Below are 19,486 nucleotides of genomic sequence, written 5' to 3'. Positions count from 1 at the left end.
AATACTCGCGTAAAAAAAAAGTCGTATATTATATTTTGCACTTTCGTTGTAAAAAAAAGTCTTACTTTACAAGCATCGCCGTTATGTTCGATAATGTTTTTGCTTCGTAATATCTACACGTATATATATATATATATATATATATATATATATATATATACACATATATATATATGTATATATAATAGTATTGTATATCACAATAAAATGGACGTGTGTGAATGGCTTTCGCATGGGTATGCCGTGCGCGCGTGTGTGCGTATTTAAAGAGACAGACACCGAGATGATACACGACAGAAGATCGTTCTTCAGTAAATCACGCGCGCAGCTGAGTTCGCAACGCGCTAAATGCTCCATTACTATGATTCCACTTCGGATCATCGTGGGATGCGATTCTCTTCGAACACGTATCGCATGCCCAACTACGTCCGAGAGTGAGAATATCCGGCGGAGCACTTTCGAGCGTCGTTCGAGACAAGAGCGTACTCTTAATGCGATGCATAACCGAGCCACTCGAATTCGAGACGTGACGTGAGTGAAATTTCCGAGTCCGACGAGCTGCGACGATGGACGCGGCGCGATGAATCAACGCGACCCGGCTAATTTTCGGCGGGAACTCCGCTGACTTTCGCGTCATCGTCGCGACAATGACCATCCGATGGAACGAGATCGCGCGTCTCCTATCGGATAAAGAAAGAGAGAGAGAGAGAAAAGAGACGGCACGTCCGTTCCGTCGGACTAAATTTAAAACTCCGTTATTTCTGCAGACTCATTCCGAATCAATCGGAGCGATTCAAACGGCGTTATTAAATCAAACGATCGAGGAACGAATGAAACGTCCGAGCGCCGAAAGTAGTCGCTTCGAACTCACGATCAGAAAAAACCGCAGCGAGCAACAATGCGGTCCGCAGAAACCACGCAATGACGGCGATTGCTCGCGGCGTTCTTGTCGAGATAATCGTCAGATTACGTTCGCGAGTATATAAAAAAAAAAGAGAGGAACAAAATGCCGCGCCATGTAAGTCTATACAAGTTTGCAGTTGTGCATTGAGTGCCGGTTATTATTATGCGTCACTTTTGTGCATTCTCTCAGCGCATGATTTCACGAGATATCCGTCGAACTTCCACGCGCGAACGAAGGAGGTTAGCACCGGAAATCGTGGTGTAATTGAGCCGTATTAAAGAAAATCGTAGCCGTTGTGGAATTTTTTAGGCCGCCTTCAATGAGCACTGAATGATCCCCTGTTTTCTGTCTTCCGATTATAAACGTAATGAAAATTATGACATGTAAAGGAAGAGTTTCCGAGCGCCGAATGAACATTGCCAACGATTCACACTGTCCGATAATTAATAATCTAAGTGGTCGACACTTAAAAAATGTCGCAGAGAGATCCTCGTTCGGTTCTTCCTCGTGGAGATGTTGAACGATCTTCGAATGGTTCGAGCCCACTCCTGAGAAGATCGTAGCTTGCGTAGCTAAATGCACGTTCGGTCACGCGTCTCGAGATGACGAGAGCGAACAACGGAATCGTCGTGCGATCGTATTGATTTAATCACACTGTCGATCGCTCTTCGCAGTAGACAATAATACATCGATTCTCCGACACGCTGCGAACCTCCGTATTCATTGTAGTCTCTATCGCCAGCCTTGTGATCTCACCTAGAACAAAAGGAAACCGGTTCAAAAGATTTGCCGGAATTTCTCGCCTTTTGCACGAGTTTAAGAACGTCCTCGAATCGAAATTTTAGTCCTACTTTAAGTCTAATTTAATTCTACATTAAGTCTTCAAAGGTCTTCTATTGTACTCCTTTGATGCTACAAATGAGGAAGTTATTGTTTTCTCCACTTGGAAACTTAACGTAAAATTGAAATTTGGACTTTAAAGATCTTAACTCTCATTTGTTTTAAAGGAGCACTTATTATACTCTTTTGATGCTATAAATAGGAACTTATTTTTGTTTTCTTCCCTTAAAAGCTTAATATAGAATTTAAAATGTAGATTCGGATCCCGCCGCGAGTATTGAACTCGATGATGTCGAAAATACGATTAAAACCAAATGTTCCAGAATCAATTTCGTTAAATGAAGATTAATGACGAAGAAATAAAATTACCGGTAATTAAGATTAATGCGAGGAGATTCCATGAGCGACTCGGAACAAGGAAAATCGATCTCACATCTCAGATAATATAGAAACATTCTATGAATATTTTACAAATATATTCATTACGGATATTTGTGTATTCATAGAATGTACTAAAACATTGTTATGTGCTCATCTACTGAGAAAATTATAGTTATTTTCAGTGCCGACAATTTGCTTTTGTTATTTTAACCACAAAAATAGACAAAAGAACTATTTTTCTAATAAGTGTTATTATAGCTCCAGGGATAATAACCTTACCTTAATGCATGTTGCTACTACTATTTTTGTGGTTAAAATAACAAAAGGATGTTGTTGGCACCGGAAATAATCACAATCGTATCTCAGTATAATATACTCTTGGCAGGATTGTGCTTTTGGGAAAGTTACTTTTGAAAAGTAATTCATTACCGTTATTCGTTACTTGTTGAAAAAATAACGCCTTACTTTTATTCGTTATCCACTGAAAAAATAACTCGTTACCGTTATCGTAAGAAGTCGTTACAATTTTATTGAGTTTTCAGGATCTTTTTTTTTTAAGGATTCGCTTCTGTATATTTCATATACGTATGTATTATACGTGTGCAAAGTAACGATAAAAGTAACGATTATATTCGTTACCTTTACCCAAAAAATATATAGCTGTAACTGCGTTACCGTTACCGTTACTAATGAGAAATGTAACGTTGTTATCAAATTGTTACTGAAAATACGTAAGGTTGCAAGTAACGTGTTACTTTTCAACCCTGGTTCGAATATTCTGGAATTGAGAAAATGTATATTTCATAAGAACACTCGTAGAATATTCCGTGCTATCTGGAGGCATAGGCCTTACCTCGCATACGGCGGTGGCGGCGTCAGCGTAGGAGAGACGATGGCGATGGTCGTCGGGATAATTTGTCCCGAGGATAAGGGCGGCGTGCTGCCGTTGCTTAGCCTGACTAATTGACTAGGATTCAGCTTGATCGCATCATCGTAGCTCGGTGGTGCGTCCGTCACCGCCTCGTAGTCCGGCGGCTTTTGCCTCGACATGCTGGACGGCTCCTCGATGGAGATCACGTGGATCGGGTCGTCGATCTTTAAAAGGAGACGATCGTTTGACTTACAATTAACTTCGCAATGTCATGGAATTCCATTGCGTAACTTCGCGGGGCCAGGGAGTTTCGCGTCATCGCGCGCTGCGCGACTCGGGGAATTCTCGAGCGCGGTTGTAGCGTGCCTCATCGACTTCGCCGCTTGATTTCGGGGTTTCGCTCGCTTTTCTCGACGGTAATTAACTTTGACTTCTCGTCTCGCGGCTCGGCGAATTAGCGGGAGGCTTATCTAACTCCCGAGGAATCCCGCGGAATTACGTAACTTCGTAACCTTGGCTGCCTCGCGAAATCCCGGCACGTAAGTGTAGCGTTCGAGCCAGATTCGAGAGGGACGCGGAAAAATATGTCACGCGACTAATCATCGTGAAAGCGCACCGTCGCCCGTGTCTATTTAAAGTATCCGGATCGACCCCGCGCGTTTCCCGCGATACTCTGCGCGCCGCGTTATAAGGATATTCACCCGGAAGTGCACATCGCGCTATATTCGTCGTAGGTCGTCTATAGATATCTACCTGGCTCGCTCGTTCGCTCTCTCTCCCTCTCTCTCTTTCTTTCTTTCTCGGCTACTACCACTCTTCGGAAATATTGTGGCTGAATGTAAGTCGCGAAAGGGCGAGCGCGAGATACATATAGGGTGACGCACGAGACGTCAGCGTGCGCGCGCGCGCGCGTGCCCGACGAGAATAGCCCGGTTTATTTGTGGCGATAAGAAAGCTTCGCTGGAAAATTGCATAATGAGCCTAAGTGGAAACGCGAGGTGAACGACTGTGACCCCGTCGCGCCGACGGGTCCTTCCCCGTCGGCGCACGAAATTTCTTTCCCGGTAAAACGCGCCCCCGGGGAGTTACCGCCATGCGATGGGCGCAACTTCGACCCACGACCGGAGGATTCGGAGAACCGAATCAACCGGACCTTCGTTTCCTTTCACGTCCGATCGAACGCGTCGGATATGGAAATGACGTATCTGCGTAGCCCCGAGCATCGTCTCGGTACACACACGAGCCGCGTCACGATAATTGGGTCGCGAGAGTAATGTGATGTTAAACGTAATTGAGGTCGTCGCGGCGTGTCTGACGCGCAAAGCGCCATAGAGGTGTAACGATCGATGCCGGTTCGCGAGCTCCCTCGGCGGGCCGTCGAAATTCGACGAACTGTTGAGAGCCCGTACGAGGAACTGGTCGGATAAATTTCACCGTGGAGAAGAGAATTCGAAATTACGGTAGTGACGCACCTCGTCGGGATTCACGTGTGACGTCCGAAGTCTCGCGGGCTATCGGATTCATTCGGGAGAGACCTCGGTTGTAAGTCAGATACACGCGGACCACTTCCTCCTGCGTCAGAAGATAATCGTCGTCGATCAGATGGTATCTCCGGAGATATCGATATCCATGGGGGTAATCAGCGAGTGTTGATTTCATGAAATTTCTGAGACCTCGACGAATCGGATGACGTTCGCGTCTCGGGACCGGGGAAACACCTCGCTTCTCGTAAGAACGAATTGGTAGGTTGCGTAACCAGGTATCGCGCGCGGCAGATGTGCCGAAGACAATATATGATGCATAATCCGATGTATCATGTGTTCGTTTGCTGTACAAAGTAATAAACGCGCTCACACGTGTGTATGTATGGCCGCGCATGATTTAATGCGAAGAGCGTAATCGATAGCTGGAGGATCGCAGGCGTTCTCGCGCGATTGAAAACGTTTTCCCGCTTCTTCGTCTTCTTCTTCTTCACCTTAGACACCGAATTTAACTCGCGCCGCGTTCGTCACGATTTAAGAACTGCCATCGAAACTACGAGGCGGCCCGGCAGATATATTCAAGGATAAGTTACGGTATATATAGCTCGGCATTTGTTTCCGGGTGAATATCCTTATAGCAACAATCGACATTAGAGACTACCACGACCTCCTTTGCGCCGTTGAGCCGACGTGCATTATATCTTTTTTGCATATACAATGTAACGGAGCATAAAGAACGGACGGGCAAACATTTGAGAATGGACAAGCAGTTTATTTTGCCGCGGGAATATTCGCCGACGATTTCCACGGGGAAAAATATGCCTCGAGAATTAAACGCCGCGCAAACCTGCCTAAGTAAGCGCGAAGTGGGAGAAGGAAAACGATGCGTTGTGTACGTTACGAGAAAAGGTGAGGGTTCATCGAGGTCTTGTTACATTCTATTAGAGCATCACTAATTATCGCGAATATCGAGCATCATGGGGACCGGCATCAAGCGCGTGCTAATGGATCGACAGTGTAAAATCTACTAATGATCCATTGAAGCTATTCTCGTAATAAGAGCAACGTCGATCATGCGTATAACGGAGTATCGAGCTGGCATTACAGCGGCACAAATCACTCTCGCGTTAATAATAGATACACACGTATCAGCAATAATGCTGATTTTATAAGGAGAGAGAGAGAGAGAGAGAGAAAGAGAAAGAGAGAGAGAAAGAAAGAGTGTGAAATCACTTAATCGAGGAAGAGTGAGCCATCCGTGGAAGCATTCGTAATATTTCCGTCATTCGAAACCGAAAGGAGGAAATGTCGGTGGTGTAGCGTAATCGTGATTCCGAGCTGTTTCGCGGATGACAGACCCGACGACGATTTTTATCGTCCCGAGACTTCGACAACGTCGACGCCCCACGAAATATCGGGCCAGCGACGATGAAACGTTCACCGTATGTTTGTCGTACCGACAATGATTTATGTATACGATGATTTATTATCTCTGATACGTATGAGAATGTATTCCCCTTTATCCTCCTTTGTATCTCCCGCTCCGGTTCGACTGCGCTCGAGGAGAGGGGGGAGAGAGGAAAAAAAGAGAAAAATACGAGCTATAGATCGCGAGGTGTATTATCATGCTTCTTCTTATTCTGCCCACCGTCAGTAGTAATTGCGACTTACTGCTAGGCTAGGGTGTATCTATAGATAATACGCTTTCTTCGCGGTCTATAATAGGGGGTTGACCCGGATCGATCTAAAAGCGTTTTAATCCGCGGGGCCTTCAACCGCACCGACGACCTGCATCCTTGCGGACTGCCGAGAAGGCCCTGAACGACCAATATTTATCGCGCTTCAGCCTCGACGTCAGTAATATTGTCGCGTGACAATTAACAAAGTCGAATTTGCATAAAGAAAAATGAAAACTTAATTTTATATCCAAGTTCTACGTACATAGAAAAAAAGGTTTCTTTAGATTTGGCACGCGTGTTTGTTTGACTTGGATTTATTTAATATAAACAACATAATTTAATATCAAATATCATTTTGTTTGGATGAAAATGTTGTTTTATTAGTGTTGTTCGATAGAAAAAAAAAACAGCATTATTTGGAGGAAATAATATTTTTTTAATAAAAAGAATTATTTCATCTTATATTAAATATTATTTCATTGAAACAAAGAAGTTCTCTAATATTTTGCTAACACAATGTTACTTCTTTCAAATAACTTATTGCTTGTAACAATCATTGTAATGACAATCATTGTAATGATCATTGTAATATAAAAAGAAATATATCACTTAACGTAAAAATATTTATTGTTTGAGAAACTAAACAATCCTGTTTGTTGAATCAAACGTTCAAACATTGGATGAAAATGTTGTTTTATTAGAGTACCGTGTTGTTCGATAGAAAAAAAAAAAACAGCATTATTTAGAGGAAATAATATTTTCTTAATAAAAAGAATTATTTCACTTTATATTAAATATTATCTCTTTCTCATTTGCTCGCTCTATTTCAAAAGCCAAATTTGTTTCAATTACAAAAATATTATTAAATCCAAAGAAATCTTTTCCTCTGCGTAGCTTTTTGCGCTGATCGTCCCGCCCGTAGTCTTAAAATTTGATTCCGAAAATTTTTTTCTCCTCTCTTTCTCTCTCTCTCTCTCTCTGAGAACGAGCGCGCGAACGAATTCGCTTTCTCCGAATGGATCGAAAATTACCTGTGCCGTGATCGGATGGTTCGTGTGTTGCGTGTGCGTGCTCGTTCTAGTTGGCGGCGCGTGCAGCCAGCAGCACATAGCGGCGCAAATGAGGAGAGCCCCGGCGACTATGCAGGCGACGCCGACATATCGCACCGGCTCGACGTAGTTTTCTGCCAGGCCCAACCAGTTTATGAGAGCCCCGACGCACAGGAGGACCATCCCGTAGCGGTACGGGCGTTGCGACCTCCGAGATTCCTCCAAAGACATAGCTGCAACATAAGAAAAAAAGAGGATAATTATCGTGAAACTCTATAGACACGCTTGATCTCGCTAACGGCGGCCTCTCTCCGTCATGCTTTTAAAAGACGAATATTCGCGCAGAATTTCAATACAACTCGGAGCATTGTACAAAAGCATTACTTATGAGGTTCACGAGTCTATAGAGACGCGATGTTGGTGCCGTCAATATGTCCGTATACCGGCTATGTCAACACACAATGTCAAAGCGGGAACGCGTTTGTCTAAAGTCGCGAGACAAACTTCACCGCTTCGACGATATAAAGCGTTTATAACTCGAATAGAAAGCCTTTTCCACCCTGCCTCACGTTCCCTCACGACTGATCTTTCTTCTTTCTTCTCAGAACACACTCGTCAAGTTTGGCCCCTCTGTTTTCGAATCGCTCTCTGTGTAAAGTCCAAAATAACTTATCACGCTGAGAATCGTTCCTGTTCGAGCACCAAGCACTTCAGCTCTATCGCGATAAGCGTTGACGGCTTTGAATTTCCGACCAGATTGTCGGGATTCATCAATAGCTTGACGATAACAGCACAATCGATGAGATATGCGAAATAACGGAGAATAATCTCCACGCCGAAAACGTGTGATTCTGAAGACGATCCTGTGGTCGCGCGCTGTTAGGGGCGCGAATGAAAATGTATGTTGTAATATTAAATATAAGAAATGAAACGGTTTAACTCAAAATTCCGTGACAAGCTTTATGCTTGAACTAACAGGAGATATTGTTCCCGAGAGCAACGATCGAGAACTGAGGAATTGTGCAGTTCGGGGTTCGGGGCGGTCTTGGTCTCAACAGTAGGTATACGTGATTTTTCTTAATGCATACAATCGGTAAAACCCAAAGAAATTCCAACGGTCGAACTAAGAATGTACAATTTGTCAGTTACAAGTTTGTCCAGATGGAGTTTGCCTGGGATGAAGCGATTGGGGACGGAAGTCCTCGAACAAAAGGAACCCAAAACTAAGAGATTTCCGTGATAACCTGAAATACGATAGGTTCTCAAGCGAAAGAAATACGATAGGTTCTCAAGTGAAAGAAAAAGATCCGTAAGAAGAGAAATTTTAAGAAACGACGGTTGCGGCACACAACAGAGTACAGTGTGAGTCTCATTGACGCAAATTGCAACTTCATTAAGACGGCGACCGTTGACAATATCGACGAAAACAGAAAGACACTTGCCGCGAGCGCCTTGACAAAAGACACGTCGCTCCCGAAAGTAGGTCGTTCGTACAAAACTCCATTACTCATCTGTCCTTGCGGACATAGGCGAGGGTGACGAGCGGTGTGACGTCAGAAATTAGGCAGGCTGTAAATAATGCGACCAGCGAAGAATTAGCGAGCGAGCGCAGCTCGATATATTTTCGTTACGCGCGGACATTTATCGTTTGATTACTACCCAGATGTCTAATGCGAGGCGAAGACGCTCGCGAGAGAACACGGGAAGCACGATGGAAGCGCGTGCGCGCGTAATCGTCGTCAGGATTTCGTTGGCTCGCTGCTCCCCCGCTTAAAACAAGAAAGCTGAAGAAATTTAACTCTCACTAAAAGTGAAATTCAGCCCCGCTCGTTGCAAATTGGACGATTGTCGGCCGACATGATCGTCAGCCGTACCAGAAAACAGGGAACGGCGATACGAGTCGGCGAAAATGAAAACGCGAGATGCTCGAATTTTCACGTGCGACCATATCTCGCGCGTGATTTTTCTGTTTATCGAGTTTGAGGCGACCTTCTCGTAATGAGAATATAATAGGGTACGATGACAGGCTACGAAGTAGTATAGATGAACTAGATTGATATTACGGTATACAAGTATATCTCGAGGGTTATACACAGGCTGTACACGTACAAATTGACAGGTTCCTAAATTCATAACGTTCCGGAGGCACAGAGACCGTATTGAGACCGTATAATAGCTTCCACTATTGTTTCTCGTCGCTTATATTTAACGTATAACTATTACAAGCTCGCGCTTTCTCAGAATTAAAAGTTTCGCTGAGGATGCACTGTTTATCGAAAAAAAAAAAAATCGATTTGCGTACATGCTGCACGAAAGTGTCTTTCTCTTTCTCCGCACCGGCATGAGAATTTGATTTCCTCGTAATTTCGAAGCTTCAACAGCCCGGCCCGTTTTTTAAAGAACCAGCTGTTGCATATCGATATTCGCGTCATGACGCGAAAGTGTACTGAGAAGCGCGCCCGCAGAAGAAACGAGAAATCGCTGACACAGAGTAGATTACGTTGAAATCCACCGCGGAATCGCTAAGTTATTCAGAAGTACAATTCATCAGCGAAACTTGTCGTTCTTACATAATTTACCGGCAGTATGACTATAAATATTCTTCGATTATCTACAAAGTAGGCTACATGCAAACGATTATAACGTGCAGATAAACCATGTACACATTAGTATGGAGGGGCGATCAATATATTCGACTTGTCACGTCTACACACCGCTTCAACAATAAATACCGTTTTCAATTATCGACGGCATCGTTACGTTTTCGCGTCGCCACAGTAAAGAATCGGAGCTTCTTTCGTGGGCGACACGCTCTGAAAAGCAATTCGACTGTCGATTCGGGCGTCGTGATTGTACGCACGATATTACCGCTGATGTTACGTTCGTAATTATCGACGGGCTAATTTCTCCTTAATGTTTTTATACAAGGGCATTAAAGTTAACGACGGTGACATTAACGTCGAGTAAAATTTTCCACTCGATATTAATGGACACCGATAATGTGATAATGAAATTTTCAAGCTGGCCAATTATACCCGTATTAACTCCGCTCCTATCGGCATGACTTGTTTTAATAACGACGCGACCCGATATCGCACCTTTCGGGATGCGCTCGTTCTTCTATCGTAAGTAAAGATCGTCAAGTGCAAGTTTCGTAAATGTGACAAACTGCAATTAGCTTACCACTGTGCTCATCCATGTACTTAGTTGTCAAGGCTAATATTATATACGTTAATGACACCACCGTTGTCTTTCGGCTGGCAAATTTTCCTGACGACTAGTGTGTCGCGTGACGAGCCGCCGTATTTAAGGCGACGCGAGTTAAGGGGATACTATAGCTATTGAACCTGATAAGTGTCGATAACGTAGAGACGATCTTCAAAATGTTATGTTACATAAACAATGACACGATCAAGTTATTCTTTTTGTATTTCTTGTACACATAGATCTTACGTAAATGAAAGTACGGTATAAATGTGAACACGATGAATATATGCTATTCTGTTTACCATATATCTAAAATCTAAATATATAACAATTTTTCTGCTTTTCGCATCTTTTCAAACCTTTAAATTTCATTGAGAAGGTGTAAAAATGTTCTTTAAAATTTTCCTGGAGCATTGACATATTCGGTATGTACAAACTGCAGGTAAATATTTCTGCATTAGGTAAATATTTTTATTAACTGGCAGCTAGAGATGACTTTGAAATTTATCATTTTTATCACCACATACTGAGCAATGCTCCAATTCATTTTCATACGTAACGTACGAAACTGTACGTACTTTCGTGTAAAAAACATTTATAATTCTGTGCAATCAATAAGACATAAACTTTGCAGAAAAAATCAGTATTCTGTCGGTAAAATTTTCAAGTACAGCATTCCCTTAAAAGAGCAAAGAAAATCGCTCGATCGCGAGCGATTCGCTACACTGTGCGAGTTGTTCCCCACCGTCACTGTCAAATCGTAAAGATAAAATTCTATTTTTCGAATGTTATCGCGATCCGCATGATCAGTGAGCTCAATCAACAACGCGACGAGAAGTTGCAAATGCGTTTTGTCACGGTGATACGCATTTGTGCACGTGGCGAATCCAACGGGAATATATACATCAGCTAGACTCCGTGTGCTTGCACGCGCGAACGCAATGATGCGGCCGCGAAATTAATTCCAATTTACATATGTACGCGGAGAGCGGCATCCAAGGACGTGTACTACGAGCCTCCTCAAGACTAGCTAAACTATTCTCAATAAGGTGTGCGAGTGTTAGTTACGCACAGGTTGTCCCAGAGATGTGTCGCTTCGGTTCCGTAACTATCGGTTAAACTCACAATATACCATCAGGGCCAATTAGATCCAATCTTAGTTTCCGAGTTTTTTCTTGAGCATTTTAACTGTTTTCAAGGATTGATATTTCATGACTTTCCCCTCGATTGATTTTATTTCTTATCGGCTTTGTTCTTTCTTAGGCTTTTATTTTCCCTTTCTTTTTACGAAGAACAAAGAGAAAATTTATTAATTTTTTTATAGAATAAAACTCTCGAAGAACTCGTGAAGATATTTATCGTTTGAGAAACCAAACGATCCTGTTTATTGAATTAAACATTCGTTTGTTTGTTCTATTCTAAAAGACAGATTTGTTTCAATTAAAGAAATTTTACTAAATCCAAAGAAATCTTTTTCTCTGTATAGAGTACGGTATACTGAGAGATAAATTGCGTTAGTATAGCGGAGAGGACTTTGCATTTGAAGGAAAAGATGAATGCATTGGAAATTGAAATCAACTGTTATTGAGGAAATTAATCAGCACGATATTCGATTCCCGCAAAGCTGCTGAGGCAGACAAGTTATTTCTTATTACGATGTCACATGATTGTGCCTCACTTCGATTTCCGCACGAAGGAAAAACACCATTGCACACGTGTCAAGTGTCGCATAGGCAATTTTTTACTTCTTCGAGTGTATTGATTTTTAACCGCCTCTCGTATACATATATCTAGTTAGAATATGCAAAGTACCTCAAGGCCGCATTGATATTAACAGGACTCACTGGTAGTAAAACTGGTAGTAAAACATGGCGACATAGATAGATTTTCCAGTTGTAAAAGATTGGAAGCGAAGTCTTTTCCAGAAAATCAAACTTTGAAAAATAATATATAAATAATGAAATAGTCGCAATAGATATTTTTCAATAGATCTCACTTGTACGCGGAATTTCATTTGACGCTTCGTTGAACTGTGACATGCCACCGATGTTGATTTAAAAATTATTTTATGAGAAAATTATTAGTTCGATTCTGCGTAATGTTTCGCTCATACAAATATAATTTTATCGCAATATGTCACAAGACACATTGATCATTACACGTCTATCTTGTATCTGATCCTTTTAGTGTTTACCGAATTTAAATAGGACTTGAATATGAATTTTCAATGTTGCTAATTGCTTTCGACTTATATCATAATGTGAGCGCGATTATAAATTATAGAAACCGTTAAAATTACTATTTTTAATGAGCGAATGATTCTCACACTGCATGTTATCTCTATCTTATCTCGCATGCATGATACAACTGCGTCGTTATTTTCGTAGTAAACTGATCTTGGAGCGAGAATCTTTCAATAAGAATCGTGTGATAAAAATGATCAAGGAACTCCGCGTGTGAAAGAAACACCGCGGCTTGGTTGCATCAGTCTTAATAGATTTTATTTTACTTTTTTCCCACATTAAGATCCGTCTGGATTCTTTATCTCTAAAATTCGTATTCTCTCTCTCTCTCGGCAATTTTCAACGCTTTGTAGTTCCGTTACTATGCATGTAATACGAGAGACGACAGAGATTTAAATTGAGGCTGCAGCAATATCTCCGATCGCGTTCAAATCACGATAATTATGCAATATCTGAGATCTATCATCGGCATGTAATGAATAGATCGAGTTTCAGAGACTACTGGAGGGTATCGATACAAATCAAGGTAGATTTTATCGCACTCGGTTTCACCGAGAGAACTATTCAGAAATCGAGAATATAACTTCAATATTGACGCGGCGGGGAAATCCTCATCGACTGATATTTTAATTCTCCGCCACTTTTCCACGACGTGCTCGCGGTCATTAAAGTGACGGTCGTCGATAATGATAATGCAGAGAGAGAATATAGCGAGATATGCGTGCATTATTCTCGCGGTAATTATCAGTGAGCCGCCGTGAATTTGCATTATCGTGCTACTTTGCGAAAAATTATCGTTACACGCGGTATACCTACTGTCATGCATTATTCGAAATGTTGCATGGCATATCGAGAATATAACGAACAAAACCGAATGTGCGAGACATATGTGAAATCCTGTTATTGATTCGATTGACGTGAAAAATTATTGTATCTATGAAAACCCGTAAATTTTTGCTAGTTTTAATCGAATACTACGGCCAACTTTCTAACTTGCCGTCAAAATCGAGTTATTTCAACCGACTATTAACCGCCTTGAGCCTGCTGAGAAAAAGTCGATTAATGTTTCCGAAAACGGATAAACACTCGACAGAAAGAAATAATCACTGCGTGACGTATCGGTGATAATAACGTTTCTAACTGGGGGTGGTACGCTATCAGACGCACGTAGACATATTATAAATCCGTCGTGTGATTTCCAAATAACCGTGCTGTGCTGTATAACTGTCAGAAAGACTAACAGCAGCTTTATAGCTTCGCTATTATAATTCAGCAAATACTATCATACGGAAAAAAACAGTCTTAAATCAATGATAGATATTCTCATATATAAGTAAGAATATTATAATATTCTTAGAAGATTTTTAGTCTTGAATTGAATACAAGTAATACTTATATCAATACAAATCCAATCAAATCAAGCGATTATGATTTCATTCACGACGACATCATCATGACGATATTATATAAAAATCTTCTAAAAAGGTTATGATATTCTTATTTATATATGAGAATATCTATCATTGATTTAAGGCTAGTTTTTTTCCGTGTTTACTATGTTATACGTTATAGTTTTAAAATTCAGGAAAAAACTAGTTTTTTTTCAATTTTTTCGCGATTTTTTTCTTTCTTATTATTAACGAGAAATGCCTCTTTATATTTTTTATAGATCTTTACGAAAAAAAATTACTGTGGCAGTTTTTAACCAATCATACGTAAATTTTTCTAAACGAATTTTTCTATCTTTAGAACACAGAAACTGAAGAAACCGGCGGAAAAATGGAAAAACTGGTTTTTTCCGAAACTTTAAAATTATAGTCGAGCGTTAAAACAGCCTCTTCTTTCTCCGTTGCCTGTTCATTGTCCGTTTGTTTTAAACGTTTTAAACGTTTCTATTTTTGCCTTCTTCTCGCATAAGAAGGCTGCGGAAAATATTTACCGCTAAGATTACACCTCACGTTCGTTCACATCGTGGCACACGTGTTGCGTACAACGCGGTGTTCATCGGGAATAACATAAATAAGTGCGACGCAACTACGCGTAGCGAGTAATTTGCCACGCATTTGCAACGTACAATCAACGTTTCGAATCAGGTTTTACATTCGACGGTGACAATTTCACACGTAAGTGATTAAAATAGCCTTAAATATAAGGCGAAATGAGCGCCGGACCGTTTACGCACGAACAAACACCGCTCGACTCGTGTCCAACTTATCGAACGCACTCCGGTATCATTTCGTTTTCAAATATATGACCTTTACAAAAATATTTCACCGCTTTTATTTCTTATACGGCTTGCTTTTGGTCTATTTTTAATCCGTTCTATCATTTTTATGTCAGTTTCCTGCATTTTTAGACACGCATAGACTATCAAGCGAAGAAATATGATGAGTACACGTGAGTATGTAAGTATTTTTGAAAAAATTATCCGTCTTCAACGCTAATTTTTCAGCTGATGAGCGAGAACACGTTTCTCTTTTACTCAGTTTCGTTTCTCAGTTTCGTTGTATTAAAGAGTTGTTCATTTATTCGTGCTATTTCAAAATGTGCAATGTGAATGCTTGCGAGTGTTAAACGAGTATTTTGTACTCATAGCTGAATGTGCGTTAACACATCTCAAATTTATGTAGTACCATACTACTTTATTCAAAAATATTTAATAGTACGCTTATACCACTAGGATGTACTCGTGTGAACCGTTTTAATTACTTATTTTTTAATCGGTCCTTTCCGATCCGAAACGGAGTCATATTCATTCATAATCAAATGCAAGCTTTCACTACCATTACCAAACTTTCACGAACCATTTTCGCGAGCTAAAGGCGGTGAAATATTTTTTGTAAAAACACCTGTGAGTGCTTCGCGAAAGAATCGATATTACTCGAGTCCGTCAAACCGACAGTGGTCCCGTTTGCTAAGATACAACGAATATTTATCATCGCCAAATATTAAACCTCGGCTGCCGCGACACGAGATACATACACGTTGCTGGGAAAATTCATATACGCGTGAATACAATGTGTAAGCGTTAACTCCTACGCAATAACTACAAGGATATTATGTATTCTTCTATGCGCCCTGGTCGCCGCTAATGTCCGCGTCATTAGCGGCGATCGATTCAACGTAAAACGGTTAAATATAGCGGCTTACTATTGCGCGCCGACGCGAAATCATATTGCCGCGTATTTGAAAATAGACAGGTCCGCGCGGCTGGAGAGTAAAAAGAGAAACACGCCTTGTGCGCGCTATATACCGGCCGGCGCTTTTCGCCACAAAGTCCGAGAAGTCCAAGAAGAACGAGCGTGCGGCCACGGCTGGTGTGTGTACTTTCCGGCTGGCGGCGAATCGATCCGCCTCGTGCGCTTCCGTGCATTTTGCATTTTATCGAACGGTTCTCCGGGCCGTATGCGTGACGCTTGGATCCCCTTCTATATTTACACATGCGTGTGCATGCGCCGCAAATGTGCACTCGGTTCCCCATGAACCGGCCAGAAACCGGCGTTGACTCTTGCGTCAACGGCTGCCGCGAGCGCTGCGCGGTGCAACTGTTACATGGTTACCCGTCGCTCACACATGGTTTAACCTTAACCCGGTTTCGCACCTCGCACACGTCGAATACGGTAACGACGGATAAGCAAGTGGTCGACTGTGCGAGGCTGTCGCGCACAGGCGGTTGAAATAACCGTCGAGGGAAGTTTTATTACCACCGTCGTCGTCGTCACTGCATTTGCGTAATTTCCAACGTGAGTCGCGCGAGGCGCGATTTGCACGGTTCCATTTCAATTTTCTTGCCCACCGTATCTTCGTGGCAACGAAATGTGGCGTTCGCTATTCCCGCTACCTGCACGGCAGCGATAAGCGCTAATAACGATCGACGGAAGTGAGAATGAAACACCCAGACAGATGTGGATATTTTTATCTTGTTCCGGTGGATTTGTCGCCTCGAAATGAAAATGTACAGCGCAACGGATGAATTTCGGCTAGATTTTTTCTGACGTTTATTATATTTACGAATTATGTTTCCTTCCGGTTTTCGTATTTCGCATTTCTGTTAAAAGAAATTCATTCGTTTATTCATTTTTATCATCTACGCGAGCTCGGAATTTATGACTTTCTGGACACACTCGTGCGGAGTTCGCAAACCAGGTTTGAAATGTGTCTCGTTCAGCGTTCGGAAGTGATTACTATGAATGATATGTTGCTCGCGATTCGCGTTATACGTTTTTTTATGCTCGCATTATCATGCATATACGCAGAGAAATTTTATCGCGTGCCTACGTGTTCAGCGTCACGCAAGAAGTTTACTAAAAAGATTCGACGAGAGAGAAGATGCAGTAACAATATCTTCACGATGATGAGTCACTGATACAGCGAGAATTATCACGCCTCCATAGACTCAACATAAACAACAGCGTCATAAATCCATGCAAATCCACGCATCTTTTCTATTGTTCCTCTGTTAAATCGCTTATATGTTAGACGACCACAGAGAGAGGTTCGTGAGATTAAAAAAAAACACAACGCATCTGAAATTATTTTTTACAAGTTTCAAGAATCTCACTTTATTTAGCCATCTATGAAGACAAATTTTGTTTGTAATTTTGCAGAAAGAAGCATAATCGTTTACGCGGGATTCAGTTCATATGAACGAAAAGAAATATCTGTGCAAGATTTGCATGAATACGCGTGCTATTCGGAAAAAGTTGGCAAATATGAAGAGAGGCATAAAAACACCACGACGGATCGGTTACGATATGTCATTTATCTTACTCGACCAACAAAAACCATAGGCAAATATTGTTTGTCTGTTACTCGAAAGACACATGAAAGACACTTGCTCATAATTTAAACGATTGCACCTGTGAAGTATAAACAACGCGATAAGAAGATCGTGCAAATTCTTTTTGTGGAACGAAAACAGATCTGCCTTTTAATTTCACGGACACAACTGCTACGTTACATAAATATCGTAAGAATTACTGGCTAATAATATTTCATAACGAGTCGAGAATATCAGATATGCTCTGATAAATGCTTCGCAATTATCATCAGACATTGTCATGTGATCGCTTAATTAGCAAATCAAAGAGCTTATTTCCTACTTAGTTATACCGGAGTGTTAATAAATGTTCTTTTGACATGTAACATGCATAATCGTTCATTATCTTTGCATTGGTGCTTTTGCACGAAAATGCAAAAGCGTAATCTCAAGGAAAAGGTTAAAAAAGAGGTGAATGACATTATGATAATGGCGGAAGTGGTCTAACTTCCTGATAACACATTGTAACATCGTTTTCATTCACTCCTGCTTTTTACTCCTCCAAGAATGTGTTATTAAATCTTCGACACACAGTAAAAAGCATTTTATACTTACGTTAAAATCGGTTCTTGATCCATTTCTATGTTAAATTTTTAACATATCCGTATGTTAGTTAATTTAACATGTTATGTTTACGGTACGTTTATTTTTTATGTTTATAACATATCATGTTATCTCAATATATTTTGTGTTGAGTCAATATTGAACATGTATAAGTGTTAAAATAACATATTTTATAGTTCAGTGTCGATTAACATATTATGAATGTTTTAATTTTATGTTAATTTTTGACGTAATATTTGTGTTATTTTTCAATGTATTTACCTTGTATGAAATTAACATAAAAATTTGTGTGGACCTGAATTGTTTGGGACGTTTGAAATGAGTTAACACAAAATTTTCTACTGTGCAAACTCGCTCGAGCTCTGGTGGAGAGCACATTGGAAAATTTATAATCGTGACTACAGAAAAGAAAAAGGACAAACATTCGATCCTTCAAATACTTCATTTGAATACTATGCATCATCTCTTCATTTGAATACTATGCATCATCTCTCTATCATAAACTCATGACTCTAACATTTAAGAGAAATATATTTGTTCACTGATTAAAGCGCAGTCATGCCGATCGGAGAAGCAGCACGCTTTTCGAATAGATCGACTAAAGGAAACGTGAGAGGATGCTGCCGACGGTTAAGGAAGTCAACCGATTCAGCACTCGCCGTCAGGGTCGTTGGAAGGAAACTTTTCTTACCTGAACTGATCCCTGCTGTGATGCCAGGCAGCTTGACGCCGATATTGACTTGGGAATTCGTCGCACGCACTGTTTTAACTCACTGAGTCCTTGATTCTCTGTCGATCGGCAGTCGTTGCTCTTCTGTGCATCAGTTAAGAAGGGGCCCAATCGTTCCTAACGGAGCTGCCCTCGTGACACACCAAGGTAACGTACTCCCACGACGAAGACTCGGCGCAGACTGACGCGGCCGCCGTTCTCGCGGCTTGTCTAACCCACGCTGCCAGTTACCACCGAAGTCAAGCGAGGATATAACGGCGCGCCATTGATGTCGGCTTTTCAGCCAGTGCTTCTCAAGCTGTCGCACAAAATAACGGAATCGGACGAGACGAATCTTGCTCGATTCGCAATTCGTTTATCGTGATTCATCTTCGAGTTACGAGCGCGCATCTCGGTTATGATGTCGTGAGACAGACAATGGTAAATTAAAAGAAAGTTTCGTATCTTCGGGGAGCGACTCGGTCAATCATTTGATTATTTGAAAAACACAAAGAATCATTCAGCAAGAAAAGTACTCAGAACAATGAATGCAAGAAAGCATTAATAAGAAAAATATAAGATTTTCGTATTTGTAATATATCATGTATAATATGTCTACCTCAACTTCGTTTCAAATTAATATTTATTATATTTATTATATTAACACATTGCATGCGGGTATATTTCGCCGCGTGTAACGGGCGTTTTTTCGTGAATTTCGTGGGAGTTTGGTATTCAG

The 19,486-nt window shown here is 41.2% G+C and overlaps 1 protein-coding gene across 2 annotated transcripts; it reads right to left on the bottom strand.

Annotated features, from left to right (window-relative positions):
* Nucleotides 1–10: 10 nt before the first annotated feature.
* LOC106747684 lies at nucleotides 11–18,943 on the bottom strand. Of its 2 annotated transcripts, none has more exons than XM_014625467.1 (4): nucleotides 18,730–18,943; nucleotides 7,188–7,438; nucleotides 2,979–3,220; nucleotides 11–1,660 (listed from the first exon to the last, which is right to left on the bottom strand). In XM_014625467.1, the coding sequence occupies exons 2-4, from the start codon at nucleotides 7,434–7,436 to the stop codon at nucleotides 1,657–1,659; spliced, it is 495 nt and encodes a 164-aa protein (XP_014480953.1). In that variant the 5' UTR covers nucleotides 7,437–7,438; nucleotides 18,730–18,943; the 3' UTR covers nucleotides 11–1,656. The 2 variants fall into 2 exon arrangements, with proteins under 2 accessions (XP_014480953.1, XP_014480942.1); XM_014625456.1 differs by lacking the exon at nucleotides 18,730–18,943 and adding an exon at nucleotides 10,389–10,470.
* Between the last annotated feature and the right edge of the window lie 543 nt (nucleotides 18,944–19,486).

The sequence above is a fragment of the Dinoponera quadriceps genome, unplaced genomic scaffold (assembly GCF_001313825.1).
Source record: "Dinoponera quadriceps isolate SergipeBrazil2010 unplaced genomic scaffold, ASM131382v1 scaffold163, whole genome shotgun sequence".
Taxonomy (NCBI): domain Eukaryota; kingdom Metazoa; phylum Arthropoda; class Insecta; order Hymenoptera; family Formicidae; genus Dinoponera; species Dinoponera quadriceps.
Note: the sequence above shows the minus strand (reverse complement) of the source record. Positions and strands in the feature narration are given on the sequence as shown.